Source organism: Camelus ferus, chromosome 32, assembly GCF_009834535.1.
Source record: "Camelus ferus isolate YT-003-E chromosome 32, BCGSAC_Cfer_1.0, whole genome shotgun sequence".
In the NCBI taxonomy this organism is placed as follows: Eukaryota; Metazoa; Chordata; class Mammalia; order Artiodactyla; family Camelidae; genus Camelus; species Camelus ferus.
Window position 1 is genome coordinate 23,005,509 of NC_045727.1, and position 15,986 is coordinate 23,021,494.

Consider the following 15,986-nt stretch of genomic DNA (forward strand, 5'->3'; position numbering starts at 1 on the left):
AGCCGCCTGCTCTGGACGTTGGAAGCCTAAATCCTTCACCTCTTCTTCTCCATCCCTCTTCCTGCATTTCCCTGAATCCTCAGGAGCACTGCAGACAAAACTCTAGGGCTGGGACCCAGTAATCTGGTGGGTCTGCTGGCTTGGTTTAGAGCAGGGGTCAGAAAACCCGCCCTGGGGTATGCACCACTGTATATAAAATACATAAACAACAAGGACCTACTGTGCAGCACAGGGAACTACATTCAACATCTTGTAATAACCTATCACGGAAAAGAATATGAAAAAGAATGCATGTGTACAACTGAATCACCATGCTGTACACCAGAAACAAACACAACATTGTCACTCAACTGTCCTTCATAAATGAATACCTAGATAGACAAGTAAACAGAAACAGAAACCTGCCCTGGAAATGGCCAGAGAGTAAACACGTTTGGGTTTGCAGGTGGACGGGCTGTCCAACCATTCAGCTCTATTTATTTCAGCATAACCTATTTGGTGCCCTCGGAAACCATTATCTCCAACCACTGCATCCTTAAAGCCGCGCTGTGAATATTTTTTTTACATCCATGACTTGCGCCATTTAAATTTTGACCTTTAGTGTTCGGAACTGACCTGAACCCATTTGCCTGATTCAGAGGACCCTCGGGATGGTCAGGTCAATTGTCAACAGCCTCCGGGGATCAGAGGCGGGTGGGGGGAGCCATGGATCCCCTCCGCTGGACCAGACTCTGACAGCCACACCTGGCTTCGAGCTGAGCCAGGTGACCCAGTGGGGACAGGGGCCAAATGAAGCGGCAGACGGCAGAGAGTGCCGCAGGCCAGGCTTCCTGATTCACGACGCACACAAGGGCCCAGGTAACCGCGCCTGCAAATCACACACCCCACAGCCTGCTCCTTCTTTCTGAAGTGCTGTGTGCCGGCGGACAAAACCTCTGATACGGACTGCTAACATTTACGGTGCTTGGGAGACACTCCCAGAGAGCAGGCCCTGCTTAGGTAACGTGCCAGCTCACGGCCCCCGGGTGAGAACATCTCACACACACGCAGCACACCGTTTACACGGAAGGACAAGCAAAAGGCTGCAAAGACAATAAAACAGTCACTCCCTAGTTACTGGTCCCAATTTTCCCCCCAAACACCTTTTCCTTTCCTGTCACTTACACCTTCTAAAAAACATCAACACAGCAGAGGCCCAAGCGTACCACAAAGACCCAAATATACTCAGATTTCCCTGATTTTCTCTCAATGTTTCCCCTCTAGGATGAAGGAAGTCGTGGATTTTTTTTTTCTCCCTTGTTCCTGATGAAGTTAATTCGTAGGTCAGGACCCAAAAAGTAGGGGCCACCCCACGGGCCGGCCGATGCCACAAATCTAAACCTCAGTCAGCCCGGCCGCAGGCGTGCGCCTCCCACTGTCAAGGAGACTGACCACACGCCTGTGGCAGTCCTCCAGCTCAGCTCCAGCCAGGCCTGGACCCGAGAAAACAGGGCCTGTGAGCTTGTAAGGACATCCCCGATGGCCCAGCCAATCTTGCCCTGTTTTTAAGGTGTGGCCTCTAAGACTCTGTAAGACTCACCTCAACTCAAAAGCCCCTGGAGGGGCACGAGGCTCTTGGGAGGGCTGTACCCCCCAGTCCGTGGCCTGTTTCCCCTTGAATGAAGAATAAAGCGTTTTGCCTTGAACAGGGGACATTAGAGTCATTACCAAATTGTATTCGTTTTTATCATCTGCCACTCCCCACGTTCCATCCCCGAGTCCTGTGCATATTCCTTCTTAACTAAGTCAGGCCCAGATGCCCTATTCTCTGCTCCCATCCTAGTTGACCCTTCACGCTGCAGCGAAAACCATCTTCAGCTGCACGTAAGTCAGATAGCAGGTTCATGGTTTCTTTCCCTTCCTGGCACCAAACCACAGGTCCTGAGTGACTTGGGTCCTGCCTGCCTCTCCAGCCGCCACATCTCCCGACTCCAGCCAGAGCAGGGCTTCTCAGCCTCGTCAGCAGTACTGACGTCTGGAACTGTCCCAGGGCCATCCTGAGCACTGGAGGGTGTGGCACAGCATCCTCGGCCTCCACCGGCTGGATGCCAGTAACCACCGCCCAACCCCGAGGTGCAACAACCAAAGAAAGTCTGCAGGCATGGCTCCCTGTCCCCGAGGCGGCAAAACCACTCCCCTGTCCCCTGCACATCCTGTTAGACTTTGCTCCCATTGAGAGTCACTGGCCTGGAATATTCCACGCCGCTGAGTGCCTACAACCCAATTCTGGAACGGATAAGCTCTGGCCCACCTCCCACGTGGCTGCCTCTCTGCCCGAGACCCCCCTCGCCCCCAGGCTGCCCCTTCCCCGTCTTGCCAACACAGGCTCGGATTCCTGCTAAGCACCACGCCCTGTCGTAAAACAGCGAAAATGCACTGACTCAGAGTTGAGCCTCCTGACAGGTCTATGCGGCGGGCCTGGGGGCCTCGATCTTAGGGATTTTAAGCAGGGGGGCGGGCTGGCGTGTAAAGGCAGGAAGTGAGCCCCAGAGCTGGTGTTTCTCCATCGATGCCTGAAAGGCTCTCCCACCTCCAGCCTGGGGCGGCCCGCCCGCCTACATGCTTCCGGAGCGCCCCACCCTTCCCCACAGGTGACCCCACCACCAGGCAGCATGGCCGCTGACGCACTGGGTGTGAATGGACCACGACAAACGTCAGTGGGCAAGAATGGACCCATTTCTTCTTTTCTTTAAATCCAATTTTCTCCCACTCAGACCACCCTCCTCTGGTAGACTGATGGGAACCCCCGTCTTATTCATTTGGGGGGGGCTTCCTCCCCCTCTGCCCAGGGTCACTCGAGGGTCTCAGCGGTCTCCCGCAGAGAAAGTGTGAGGACACACACTGCTTCTCACTGCTTCCTGGTAACTGGCTCCCAGGAAAGTCTGTCACCAGACGAACCCCCCTCCCCTCCTGTTTGTGGACACCCAGCATCATTTCCTCAAGGAACCAAAGCTTTCACAAGACAGAAGGTGTCTTCCAGCAACTTCTGCTTTCTCCTTTTTCTCCCCACAGCAATCCTTCCTGAGTGAAGTGGAGACAAAGGCTGGCTCTGAAGAGAGCCCAAAGTATAAAGAACAATGTTTTATTCTGTTTCACGCGTAGAAAAAAAACAAAAATAAAGTAAGTAAATGGCCCTGCACCTCTGCTTGCCCGGACATGAGTCCACGGACGTGCCTGCCTGTCCCCTGAGGGGCCCTGAGGGGGGCTGTAGGCGCACCACTGGAAGATGGGCTCAAGTGCACGTGTACAGCTCAAGCGAGGAGCAGAATGGTAAATAATAGATGCTCTCTCCGGTTTCCTCAGCACGAACTCTGGGTCCCACCTGGGCCCGACCTCTCTCTGACCTCCTCTCGTCACCAGATCCAGGGAGCACGGCCTTCTTTCTGCTTCTCCAGCCTGTCAAGCTTGCTCTGGCCCCAGGGCCTGCATTCTCGCTATTACCTGTCCCTGGGACCAACCCTCCATCCAGTTCTCTTGAGTGGCCACCTCCTTCTGTCACTGAAGCCTTGGCTTGAATGTCACCTCCTCAGACAGCCCTGTTCTAATTCCACGGCTGCCATCACTATCTGAATCACCTCCTTTATTTCTGGTTACTCCCCCAGTGTCTCTCCCCAGCGCTGGAATGTGCTCCACAAAGGGTGGACAGTGTGCTTCCCGGCTGCAGAGGTCCAAACGAGTGACCTGACTTAGAGAAGATAAACCCGTACAGTGCAAATCCCCATCGTAAACAGCTGACTGGAAACGTCAGAAGAGTGCTGTGGCCTCTGTGGGTCGCTTCCACGGGGGACCTTTAGGAGAGCATGTCTGAGTAGAAACGGATATTAAAGGGCTGCAGTAGCCCCAGTCACACAGTTCAAGGACGAGGAAGGAGATCCACAGAGGGGAAGTAAATTGAGAAATTTCATGACGCAAGTCAGGTTGTTTAAAAAAAAAAAAAAGAAAAGAAGAAAAAACCTATGAAACTTCAGGCATTAATCAGTTTCCTCCCTGCCACGAGGGCTTACATTCCAGCGAGGAGAAGAGAAAAAGTAGAACAGGAAACCCAGAAAACGAGATAACTGCAGAAAAAAGACGCGTTAAGAAAATAACCAGGCAGTAAGACGGGGAGGATGAGGATGGGAATGGCCGCGACGAGGAGCCAAGGCTACTTTGAACAGCAGGACCCTCTGCTGCACGTGTGCCGGGAAACCCTGGTGCCCCCACCCCACCCCCGACTCCCGCCGCGCCGCCCCGGCTCCAAGGGACCGGCTACCCGGCTACGCACCCAGGATTCTGCGCAAATGTGACTGCAGCCGGGAGGCCTCCCCGGAGCATCCTGCCTAAAATAGCAAAACGCACACAAGCAGCCTTGGCCTCCATGTGCACACAATACCGCCATGTGTACACAAGTCTCTACGTACATCCCTACATACGTACCACTACATACGTGTGTGTGTGTGTGTCCATGTGTTTTTATTCTCTCTCTCTCGTCCCCACTGAAATGTCGCGTCCTGAAGCCCCGACTGCGGGTTCGTCGCTGTGTCCCCCGCCTAGGGCGCTCACAATAAACAGAAAGCACCCGTGAAGCCAGCCGCGCGGAGACCCCGCGGAGAGCGCCGAGCAGCCTCCGCAGCGCCGGCCCGCGGTGCTGCCTCCCCGCCGCGGCACCAGCGGGGACCCCAGGCCACGCGGGCCCGGGGTTGGGGGGGGGGCACCCGGCTGGGGTGGGGCCCGCGCGCGCCCCTCGCCGCCCCGCGCGCCTCCGGGCCCTGCGCCCGCCGGCCGGTCCGTTTAGCGCACGCGGCCCGGGGAGGCCGGGCCGACCCCTCGCGCCCGCCCCGCCGCGTCCCCGCCGGGTCCCCGCGCCGAGGCCCGGGCCGCCGCCGCACCTACCGGACGCGCTGGGCCGTGACGGCGTTGCCCGTGTGCCGCCGCAGCACCGCCAGGAACAGGAGCCGCATGCCGCCGCCTCCCGGCCATCCGCCGCCCCGCCGCGGCAGGGCCCGGGGTGGGGGGGGGGGGGCGGGGGCGGGACGCGGACCCGGCCCCGGGGCGACGGGCGGCCGGGCGGGCTCGGTCGGTCCGCCCGCCGCTCCCCAGGCCGCGCGCCCGGCGGTTCCGGCGCCGGGGTCCGGGGCGCGCGTGCCCGGATGGGGGGCGGGGGTGGGCACGGGGCCCCTCCCACGGGTCCAGCGCCCGGGGTTCCTCGGGTCCCCTCCCTTGGGGACCAGAAGAGACCACAGGTGGGCCCCCCTGGGGTCTCAGGGTGGGCACATGTCTGCTCCCATGGGGACTAGAACCAGAGGTAATTTCGGGTCCCTTCCCACGGAGATGAGGGGATGACCACAGGTCCCCCCAACACACAGGGCCGCAGGTTCCCCATCACAAACACAGAGGGACCAGGGTGTTCCCGCGGGGACCAAGGGGCCAGCACGGGGCGGAGGTGATTGCCAGTTTCCAACCACAGGAACCAGAGGAGGCCATGGGTGGACTCCCAAGGGGCCCAGGGTGCCCAGGGTCCACTCCCACGGGTACCACCACCAGGGGTTCCTGACATCACTCGGAAAATGAGAGATCTGGCACTGTTAAGCCGTCATTCCCACAGCTGACTGACCTAAGTAAAGCCGCTGCCCTCTTCAAAGGTTTGTTGAAAGGTAAACTGAGGCATGTTTACAATTTTTAGTGTATTTGAGCAAATCTTCCAATGGGGCAGCGCCAAGCCGGAAGTGGCTAGGGGGGCCCCACCCACAGGAGCTGGAGAGAGACTTTTACACTGAAAAGGTGGAAGCAAAGCAGGGAAATTATTGATTGGCTATTGCTTAAGGCATACTTGGCTCTGTGTGGTTGGTTGTCCCCAGGTTTCAATTCTGTAACCCGGAGGCATTTAAGGCTTGCTTACATTTTTTGGTTTGCTTAAGGAAGCACCAAGGCATTTAAAAGCTCCCTGTCAAGAGGCCTCCTTTCTTAACAGATGGGACCTGAGGTCTCCAGTTCAGCAAGGTGGGTGTAGGCATATTTCAGCATCTTTGTGAGCTCAGTCTGTATTTCTGTTTTTAGAAGCTGAAGTTTATACGTTGACTCCACTCTGTCACCAGGGACGGGGACTTCTCTCTTTCTACTCCAGCATCATCAAGTATGGCCTTTATTCCTTAGATGGCCTCTAGGTGCAATGTGACTGCTGGAGCTCCACCCATCACATTCACATTCCAGGCAGCCTGAAGGAAAGGGCGAAAGAGTGCATTTCATTTTAAGGGCTCCTGCCTTTATCTTATTCTGCACACGACCATGTCTTCTATCCAAGGCAGCTGGGAAATGTTAGCTCGGTTTATGCCACCCTGAGAACGGGTGGACTATGTTGTGGACATTATCTTTTTCCGGACCATCATGCAACCCACCTCAGAGGCCTATTTCACCGATGGCTGCGTGTATGAAGGCCCCCCAACGATTCATCTGAGGCTGATCTGCACCGCCCCCCTCCCTCCGTGCTCTGTCCCTTCTGTACCGATCCGGTTCTACTTTACGGCCAGGGAGCCATCAGCCCCTCCCCTCCTCTGGGTCCTGAACTCACTCTAGGCTCTAACCTCCGCCTGCCAGGGACAAGGTCAAGCACAGGGTAGGCGCTCAATAGATGTTGGTTGAATTAAGTAAAATCATTGAACTTGCTCCGTTGTGAGATCTTATTCCCATGAGAATGCACTCCTGATTTTTTTAATGAAGGTGGATGCTGCAATAGGATTTGCTAGGCTGCAACTCACTTAATATTTGATTTTTCTGAAATGCACCTGTTCCGGGAGGTAAGAGATTCTGACCTATCTTTTGGGGCCCATTTCTCTACCCTTTCATGACTTCAGTTTACCCATTTGTAAAGTGAGAAAAACTATAAACAGTATCATCATTAACTAGTTCATTTTGATGCAGTCTTTTATGATTCTCCCAGGTAGATAATATAAAAGGGTACAAAGACAAATGTGTTGTTACTGAATAATGTAGAAATTATTACTGGGTGGGGGAGGAAGAACAGAAAAGGTTGTGGGCATCTCTTAAGAGATTTCTCCAGATGCTTCTAACGTAAGGCTCTTAAAATATATGTAAAAAGCAAAGTGTGTTTTTTCTTTGATCACAGTGTTTGCTCAGACTGTTTCTCTAGTTCCTAGCACCAGGGAAAATGAAACTTTATTATCTACCCCGTAGAAAAGTGATAGCATTTTCAAGGGAGGGCACCGTGCGCATTATTGACTTTAGAAATGGCTCTGTGATGAGAATCGAAACTTGCAGGGGGTGTTCTGCATGCACGAGGTCCTGGGTTCAATCCCCAGGCCCTCTAAAACTAGAGTGGGTGCTCTGCATGCACGAGGTCCTGGGTTCAGTCTCCAGTCCCTCCATTAATATAAATAAATAAACCTAATTACCCCCCCATTAAATAAATAAATAAATAAATAAATAAATAAATAAATAAATAAATAAATAAATAAATAAATAAATAAATTGAAAAAAAAATCAACACTTGACATCTTTTTTTTCCCCTTCACATTAATAAGCGAGGCACTCTCCTTCACTGTTGCCATCAGTTTTCCTTTTAACTACCATCATCCTCCCCATGGCACTGAGAACTATAAATGCTGTGTGTGTGAGAGAGAGGGAAGATGAGAAATCTGCATTAAAAAAGACACAGCACAGAGCTGTGGTTTTTAAGTGCACTGGTTAGGTTTCCTTTTCCTGGCTTTCACTGACAGCACTTGAAAGTGACCAAACACGAAAAGAAAAAGGAAAAAAAAAAAAAAGAGCTGTTGGTCTGAAAGTAACTCGTTTGTCCTAGTGTTGTCTGATGAACACGAGGAAGTCAGCCAGGGCTGCGTGATTTTCTCTTGGAGCCTCGGGCAAGAAAGTGGGGCTGTGGTTCCCACCGCTGTGCTGATGGCTGGCAGGCTCGTTTCTTAACTTTTCAGCACGAGGACGCTCACCCCAACGATTCTCGCTGCTGCTGAAGGAGTGATGAGACAGGGAGTTTGACAGCATTTGGTGCAGTTATAAGGTTCTGGGCTCAATCCCCAGTACCTGCATTAAAAAAAAAAAAAGCACAGAGAACCCCACTACCTTAAGATAACTGCTAATTAACCCTTTGGTTTCAAGGTTTTCCAGACTTCACAAATGATCATCATAGCAGTGGGTGCTCACCCTGTGCTTGGCAATGATCGGAGCTCTCAGCAGTGCTTCTCCATCAATCCTCCCCCGCGTCCTAGATGGTACGTACTGTTGTTCTCACCACTTTGCAGATGAGGAAACTGAGACACAGACGGTATGACACGTCCCAAAGTCGCGGGGCAGTGCCAGTTCTTTACTACGACTCTTCGGCTCTGCTAGATGGACGCAGTACTTTGTGGTGCTTGTTGCTTTTTGTTCTGTCTTGGTTTGCCTTTGTGATGGTCGCAGAAACCAGGAACACTCTACACTCTTCTTTTTCTTTTGGTAATTGCTCTTTTTACAATCGTGATAGGCAAAATTCTAACTTGGACCCCAAGATTTCCCACCTCCCTTTTTACGCCTTCTCCCAGTTCAGTCAAACATCTATCCAGGTGATGCTGTGAACAGAATTCAGGGATGTGATTAAATTCCCAAATCAGTTGCCCTTAAGATATGGTGATGATGCAGGGTGAGTCAGACCCAGTAACTGTCTCTTTAAAGGGACTGGGCATTTCCTGATGTTGGAGAGATTCAAAGTACTAGAGAGGATTTGAGGTCAAGAGATTCTCTCCTGCTGGCTTTGAGGGTAACTGGGGCTTCGTGGCAGAGAATGCTGGCAGGTGTTGGGGGCTGAGAAGAGCCAGGAGGAAATGGGCACCTCCCACCTCCAAGAACTAGACTCTTGACAGGCACAGGAGCTGGAAAGAGCTCTGGAGGAGATCTCAGCCCCACCCACACCTTGATGTCTGCCTTGTGAGACCCTGAGCTGAGAACCCCGGCAGCCATGCCCAGCCTCCTGACCTGCCAAGCTGCCAGATAATAGGTGGGTGTTGTCTGAGCCACTGAAGTTGTGGTCATCTGTTACACGGCACAGAAAACTAATGCAGTAATTACCAGCAACACCTCTCAGAACCTACTGCCACAGTATCGCGTGAGTAACTACATAATATTCCAGCCTGTGCACGCACTATAATTTATTTAATCAATGCCTTCTTGTTGTACATCTTTGCTGTTTCTTTCTGCTATTTTAAGCAACAATACAATGAGCATTTATTTTATAGCTGTCTCTGTACACACTCTTAGCAAGTGGAATTGCACATTTGAAGTGCAGGCGAATGTGGTTTCGATGCAAATGACTGTCCTCCAGAAAAGCTGCACAATATAACTTTGCACCAGTCATTTGCAAGCACACTCATCTCCCAAAACATTGCCAACACTGGGTGTTTTTCCACTCAAGTGACAAAATGGCCTCTCTTTTTGCATTTTTCAATTGTTGGTAAAGTTTGATTTTTTTTTTTATGAAAGGCAATTGTATTTTTTCTTTTCTCTCACGTGTGTGCCTGCATATGTATGGACTGCCTATATGTGTTGAAATTTTTTTCACTTGCAAATGACAGAAAGTCACTCTTGCTTAACCAAAATGAGAATTTATGGGTTCATGATTGAAATGTCCAGAAAAAAATTTTAAAAACCTACTTTAAGCCACAATCAGAACCAAGACCTAGAAAATGCCATTTTGAAACAAGGTGTTTCTGTCTTCATCTCTCTCTTCTTCTGGATTGCTTCATTCTTGGTTTCCAAAGATGGCTCCTGGCAACTCCAAGCTTTCATCTTTATAAAAAAATTTCCAAATCCCACAGAAAGAGGAATGTTTCTTCCTGGTCACTCCAGAATAAGTCATGGGATTAGCTGATTGGACAGGCTTATGTCACATGACTACCTCGCCTAGGGGACCAGCCAGTCCTGCACCACATGGAGCGTTGATTTCCCCAGAAAATGCAGGTGCAGTTTCCAGAGGAGGCATAGTCGCTGAGGAGGCCCGAGGACAGCTATTCTCCACAGCTCTGCCAGTTTCACCCACTGGATGCTTATCCAATAAATCTCATAAGATTCTTAAGAAGCTCTACAAAATAAGGACAGTAACTTTGCCATATGTTATTTCAGGGTGGGTTTTTTTTTTTTTTTCAGTTTGTTTGCTGTTAACTGCAATAATTCTTTTCTCTACAAATAAGTTTGATGTCTTTTTGCAGCAAAACCAATCCACTTTTCATTTATGGCTTTAGCGTTAGGCTTAGAAAAATATTCCCCTCCCTAAGATTTTATATTTGTCCATATTTTCTCTTAATGCTTTTATCTTTTCGATTTGTGCATGATAATATTTTATCCATCTGGAATTTATGTTGGTACAATATGTGAAGACTATTTTCTCTACATGCCTGGTCTCTTATTCCAACAGAATTTATTGAATAATCCATTCTTTCCCCTGCCGTGGATTGGAAATGCCCTTACTATCATGTGCTGAATTATTTTATGTTATGTGCTTTAAATTTTGTCCTTTGTGTTCCTCTCCATCGATCTTTCCTACCGGGCCTAATTTAAAAAATTAATATGCTTCTAACTACCAATTATCTATTTTATGGTTGCAATGTAAATTAAGATATTTGTAAATAATTTTAAAAAGTGATAGTTAAAAGAGAATGCTTCGTGGAAGAGGGTCTAGCTCAGTGGTAGAGCACATGCTTAGCATGCATGAAGTCCTGGCTTTCAATCCCCAGTACTTCCATTCAAAAAAAAGAAAAAAAAGAAGAAGAGGAAGAAAAAGAGGGACTTAGGTGTGGCCCTACATTTGTGGCACTTCTCCAAACTTTCTTTCACTTACTCTGTCACCCAACTCCCCCTTTCTGTTGGTGAATGCCTGACTTTCACAGATGATTTGTGGGTTTTTAAAACCTGGGAGGGAAAGAACCCAGGAAGTGGAGGTTGCTAAATAAAGTGGGTGCTTCAAAAAAGTCAAATCAAAACTCATCTTCCTGGCTACATCCTTTCACGTCCTCTGTAGAAATAAAACAGGAGTCATTCTGAGAGCTGAATGAATCCCCACAAGGGCAGGTTAGGACAGCTTTGGTCTGGGCTCAAGAAAATAAGGACTTGCTTCCATTGCGTTCGTTGGTTCTGTCTTTAGTCCTACAGTTTTCTGCTTCTACCTAGATTATTTGCAGCCAGATAGAACTGTTCCGACAGGGACTTCCTGGAACCAACAGAATTTCTGACAACTCTCTGTACTCAAAAGACCTGACGTGGCCTGTGATTCTAATAAAGCTAATGACACACCGTGGCCTGCTGCATGAAGATGAGCTGGGCCCGAACCCCTCTGTAGGGAACTGGGAAACCAGAGAAGCAGAAGCACCGGCCACGACTGCAGACACTGAACCGTCGTGACATGTGGGGACGGTGCCCAGCAGTTTGCTGACTGAATAGTGATGTATGGAGGGGCCAGAACACTCCTGGTGATTCTTTGTAAACCAGCGTTTTGAGGAAGCTGCAACTGTAAGCACATGCAACTGTCTGGTCGCTGGGAGCGGAGTGATGCAGATGTGAAACGAGAAGCAGAAACATCGGAGAAGAAGTCAGAGACACTTGGCAGTCCCCGAAATGTCCCCGGTCCCGGGTGGTTTCTAAATACCTTCCATCGGAGAGCGTCTTCTCCTAGCTCCACGCTGAGCAGGGCCCAGGGGACAGGGCGGTGGCAGAGAAGGCAAGGCCCCACATTTCAGAGCAAACGATGCACTGGCAACCCCAGGCCACACCACACGCCTCCTTGCAGTCGGGTCCCCTTTCGCAGAGGGCCCTCGAGGGGGAGAGGCTACCCACAGAAGTCAGTCAGATGCCACCGCCAGCCCCTTGGATGCCTGCTCTATGAGTTAGGTCATTGATTTGATTATTTAAGGCGTGTGGGAGAGGCTCATGCCATCACTTTCAGGAACGGGGGTGTATCCCACGTAGACCCAACAAAGCGGAGGGTGACGTCACACCGACTCTTCAGCTATGCGATCAGAGGGGCTCAGTACACGGGCTGCAGGCTCACGATTCCGGGGGCCGGCAGGAAGCTCTAAGGGCGAACTGTACCAGGGTGGGGGGTTAGGTTGTCCTCCCTTATTCTATTTTTCAATTTTCCCACGTTTTGATCGAATCCCAATAGATGCTCTGGGGCCACAAGTAACAGAAAATCCAACACAGTGGCTTAAATGAGGTCAGATTTGCTCTTCTGCTACGTGACATCTCCCTGATCTTCTGCTGAGCCATCCGTGAACTTGGCTCCATCCTACGCGGCTCCATCTCGTGCCTGTGAAACAGCCACTCGGGCCAGTGAGGGCTGCGGTCATCCTGACTCACGCTGGGCCTGGAAGGGCGTGTTGCTCCTGCGGTCGCTGAGCCAGTCCTCTCCTTTAGCCGGACTGGGCCCGTCTACATCCCTCGTCTCCTTCCTGGGCCCCAGGGGAATTTCACGTCCTGAAGAGCAGGGTCTGAGCTGAACCAGGTGCCGTGAGAGGCGTGAGAGCCGAGCACTGCGGTTGACCAATCAGATCCAGAACCAAAGATGCGTCAGTTCCTCCCGAGCTCCAGGAGGAGGGGTCAGGACTGTTTGGAAGGAGAAAGAGAGTGTGCGTGCAGAGGCTAAGGAACCAAGCGTGCCCACCGCACGTTAACAGAGAGCCGGGTTGGCTGTCTGGCAGAACCTTGGGCAATGGCGGAGTGAGGTGTACTCCGCGGTCCGACATGGTGGCCACCAGTCACCTGGGGCTACTCGGCACTTGAAATGTGGCTGTTGTGACTGAGGAACAGAACGTCTCATTCTATTAAGTTTGAACTAGTTGAAGTTCAAACAGCCACAGGTGGCTGCTGGCCACAGCATTGGGCAGTGCGGGTCTAGGGAGTAACTTCTCCACTGCAAGAGAAGTCAGACCACAGAGAGGAGGGAGGATTTGTGGACGCCAGACAGTGTGCGCCCCATCTCAAGGCGGGGGCGGCCACCTGGCATCAGCAGATCGTGGCTGTGGGGGGAGGCAGCTGTGTTTTCACCCTCTGATGCTGCCTAACACAGCTCCCCAGGGCTCAGTGGTTTAAAATAACAACTATTCCATTTGCTTGGGACATGCCGTGGGGGCTGAGGCTCAGCCGGGCAGTTTCTCCTGCTGGTCATGCTAGTGGTTACTCATGTGTTTCCCTCCAGCTGGCAGGTTGGCTGGGAGGCTAGGGCGCCAGGACCCCCTCTCCATGCCTTTTCAGACTCCCCCCCAACACCTGGTCTCTCCAGCAAGGTGGCTGGTTCCGGGCTCCCAAGGCACAAATACCAGAGAGGGCAGGGAGGTTCTGGCGGGGGCAGGGAGGTGCTCAGGAATGTAACCGGCAGCCACAAGTCCCAGTGTTACCAGGGCTCGCCTCTGTTTTTTCAAGAGCAGCAGGGCATCCAAATTTACATGTGAAACCTCCTGATTTTTAACTATTAGCTCACCTTTTTTGTTTTTTGGTAACGGCTTTATTGAGAAGGAATTCACATACTATTCCTCAGTTCATCCATTTAAAGTGTACCATTCAACGGTTTTTAGTGTATCACAGACACGTGCGACAATCACCCCAATATTAGAATATTTGCATCACCACAAAAAGAAGTGCCACACCCTTAGCGGTCACTCCCGTCTTCCCATCCCCCCAGACCTGGCAGCCACCACCAGCCTGCACTCTGTCTCTACAGAGATGCCTCTTCTGGACATCTCTCTCTCTCTCTCTCTCTCTCTCTCTCTCTCTCTCTCTCTCTCTCACACACACACACACACACACACACACACACACACACACACACACACACACGGGATCCTGCAACATGTGGTCCCGGCTCCTTTTAAGCGCCACAACCAAACAAAAACACTTCAGCCCGCTGGATTTGTTTTGCCACCTCCGGGTGTCAAAGATGGCGGTGTGACCAAACACAAGTGCTCAAGTGTCCTGGGAAGACATCCTGAGCTGTGTAACTGCCTTCCTCCCACCCTCATCCCCCTTTTCACCTGGCTTTATACTTCTTTGTTTTTTAAGTTTTAAGGTAATTAGGATTGTTTATTTATTTATTTATTTGGGGGGCAGTACTGGGGCTTGAACCCAGGACCTTGTGCATGCTAAGCACACGCTCTACCACTGAGCTATACCTTCCCCGACCCATATACTTCTTAAATGAGACCATCCAGTAGGGTTAGTTTGCTGTCATCTGAAATAGTCTATCTGATTTGGGCCGAACTTCAGCACTAAGTCATCATATGATAACAAGGCATTCAATGGCTTTATTTTCATTCCATGGTTAATGCTAATGTTATTCCACCCTTTGCCTGAGTGTATCATCTCGTCAGCCTTACGACAAATACTCGCAGGTTTTGACAGCTGGAGTGCGGGGCAAGCTCTGGACTAGGAACCAGTTATGAGCCTTTTACTCAGGTCTGATTTCCAGAGATTACTAGATGTGAGGCCCTGGGCAGGAAACCTGAAGGGCTCTGTTTTTTCCCCTGGTGAAATGTGGATACGGATTATCCGCTGTAGAACATCACAGGAGTCTCCAAAAAAAAAAAAAAAAATAGGTGAATGTAAGATGTTCCTCCGGCACTGTTTACAATTCAACAAATATTCAGTTATTCATTTATTCAGTTAATTCCACACATAACTATTGTTGGCAGGTGCTGTGCTAGATTTTAGGAATACAGCTGTGAGCAAACCAAACAAAATCTCAGCCCTCCTCGCTTTGAAGACAGCTACTAAAGAGTTTCACAAAATTAATACCTATAAACTGTAACAGGTATTAAAAAGTACAGTGTGCTCTAGCGACATACAGAAAGGGGACCTGTTCTTACGTGGGAAGATCAGGAAAGTGACATCTGAGCTGACAGCTGCAGATGAGAGCCCTAATGGAGGGGGGGGGCAAGCCCTACTTTGGCATTCAGTTCTTCTCTCATTAAATATTCATCTACTGCCTGGTGTAGCCCAGCGCCCCGCTAGGCGCCGGCCAAGGTGTCACACACTTAGATAAATTAAAAAGTTAATACGTACTACTTCGAGACTTTTAGGAAGGACTACTTACCCCGGCAATCCCACTTCCTAGGTAATTGCTTCCTCCGGGTTTTAGCTGCAGTTAAGGATCGGGAAGAAGCCCCGGGTCCCAACTTCTGAAGCCATGCAGGGGGCCGTTTCTGGGGGGGGGGGGGCACTCTTCCACGCCACCACGTGGCAGGCACCGGTGTAGGTGCGGGGAGGGGGCGTGGTGAGGACCGAAACACACAACCAGCTCCCTGAGATCATGGAGCTCATAACTGTGGGGACCACGGACGTGGTGGGGACAAAGGAACAAACAAACAAAAAAACGTGGCGGACACTGTGGAGAAACTGAAACAGAGCAGCGGGATGGGCGAGGATCCCCTTTAGACGGGCTGGTGAAGAACGCTCACAAGGAGTCAGCACTCGAGTTGAGGGCTGAAGGCAAACAGGACGCCGGCCCTGTGACGCGGAAACGGGCACTGAGCTCGGCTCGTTCTCGGGCCGCGGTTCTCAGCGCGGGCGAGCTGGCTCCCGGGAGCTATTTGGAGACGGCTGCGGCTGCCATCACTGGGGAGCGGGGCGGGCCGGGATCCAGCGGCGACAGGAGGTCAGGGATGCCCCGAGGCATCCTCGGTGCACAGGAGCCCCCACGAGGAGCGCTCGGCTCGCAGAGTCAGCGGACGGAGAGCCCCAGTCCGCGGCAGGAAGGCCAGGGGCCGGGGCAGGACCAGCGGTCGGCCCGAGCCCTCCAGCCGGGGGGCCCGCAGAGGCCGCGGCACGGAGGAAGCCTGGCTCAGTGCCCGGCTCCGATTTCGCTTTCAAAATATTTTCTGCGGCCACACCCCGGCCCTGGGGCACCGCCGTGAGTGGAAGCGAGCCCACCGCCCCACAGACTTCCGGGGCGGAACCGGAAGTCCTTGGCCGGCTTGGCG

General features: G+C 51.6%; 1 protein-coding gene and 2 long non-coding RNA genes across 5 annotated transcripts in view; 1 reads left to right on the forward strand and 2 right to left on the reverse strand.

Moving 5' to 3' along the window:
• Window positions 1–5,144, reverse strand: part of GLT1D1 (glycosyltransferase 1 domain containing 1) — a 99,488-nt gene extending 94,344 nt beyond the window's left edge. Inside the window, exon 1 of one of the 3 annotated variants that reach the window (XM_032471681.1) lies at window positions 4,912–5,144. In XM_032471681.1, the coding sequence (XP_032327572.1) occupies window positions 4,912–4,979 (68 nt within the window). In that variant the 5' untranslated portion in view covers window positions 4,980–5,144. Of the gene's footprint in view, window positions 1–4,455; window positions 4,618–4,911 lie in introns of those variants that run through there. The other 2 variants (XM_032471685.1, XM_032471686.1) reach the window with 2 other exon arrangements.
• Window positions 5,145–5,700: 556 nt separating this feature from the next.
• Window positions 5,701–12,245, forward strand: LOC116660959. Its single transcript, XR_004316675.1, has 3 exons — window positions 5,701–6,018; window positions 8,149–8,261; window positions 9,973–12,245. It is a non-coding gene; the product is annotated as an uncharacterized LOC116660959 (long non-coding RNA).
• Window positions 12,246–14,287: 2,042 nt separating this feature from the next.
• On the reverse strand, window positions 14,288–15,961 carry LOC116660958. The gene is made up of 2 exons (XR_004316674.1): window positions 15,101–15,961; window positions 14,288–14,579 (listed from the first exon to the last, which is right to left on the reverse strand). It is a non-coding gene; the product is annotated as an uncharacterized LOC116660958 (long non-coding RNA).
• Between the last annotated feature and the right edge of the window lie 25 nt (window positions 15,962–15,986).